General features: G+C 40.4%; 1 protein-coding gene across 2 annotated transcripts in view; it reads left to right on the top strand.

The window, feature by feature from the left end:
- LOC107753911 (inactive phospholipase D5-like) overlaps window positions 1-669 on the top strand; it is a 22,165-nt gene that overhangs the window by 16,316 nt on the left and 5,180 nt on the right. For both annotated transcript variants that reach the window (XM_016570183.1, XM_016570184.1), the window contains exon 6: window positions 179-376. In XM_016570183.1, the coding sequence (XP_016425669.1) occupies window positions 179-376 (198 nt within the window). The remainder of the gene's footprint in view (window positions 1-178; window positions 377-669) is intronic.

Genomic DNA, 669 nt, shown 5'->3' with positions numbered 1-669 from the left:
ATACAGCTACTACAGCTACGTTACACACTGCATGAAAGGTAATTTTCAAAAATCCATAATAGGGGCACTTACTGTAGAGCAAAGACCCGGTACTTCGGTATCAAGTCGGTACTAAAAAAATGAAAATGTTACGGTACCAGGTTTTTGTAAGTATCCTGGTTTTTTTTTTTTTTTTCAGCTGAAGGAGCTCGGTGTAATAGTGTACGACTGTAGTTGTTTGGCTCTGGACCTGCACAGGATCTTTTCTTTCTACTGGCAGCTGCAGTACAGGGACTACATCCCTTCAATCTGGTCCAAGAGAGTCACAGCAGTGTTCAGCAGAGACAAGCCGCTTCAGTTCAGACTCAACAATACAGACGCTTCTGCCTATATGTCGGTGAGAACAATAAACAAATATCTCTCTACTCTCTTCTTTGTCTGACTCAGGTGATCTGCCAGTGTACATCTATTTTTAAAATAAAAAGGGAAGGCTGAGGATAGTTGCCAGACATTTTACTCTGTTATCTTCAGTATCCTGCTACCAATTTCTCAGGGTAGATATTTGTAATGTTGACTATACAGTAAATCTTACAGTTACTGAGATGCAGTCCTTGTGACAACTTCCCTGTGTGACAACTAGCCCCTATATGGCATTATGCCTGCAAAATGAATTATAAACCTCAACAGTAA

Source organism: Sinocyclocheilus rhinocerous, unplaced genomic scaffold (assembly GCF_001515625.1).
Source record: "Sinocyclocheilus rhinocerous isolate Xijiao unplaced genomic scaffold, SAMN03320098_v1.1 scaffold2666, whole genome shotgun sequence".
NCBI lineage: Eukaryota > Metazoa > Chordata > Actinopteri > Cypriniformes > Cyprinidae > Sinocyclocheilus > Sinocyclocheilus rhinocerous.
This window is presented reverse-complemented; position numbering and strand designations above follow the sequence as displayed.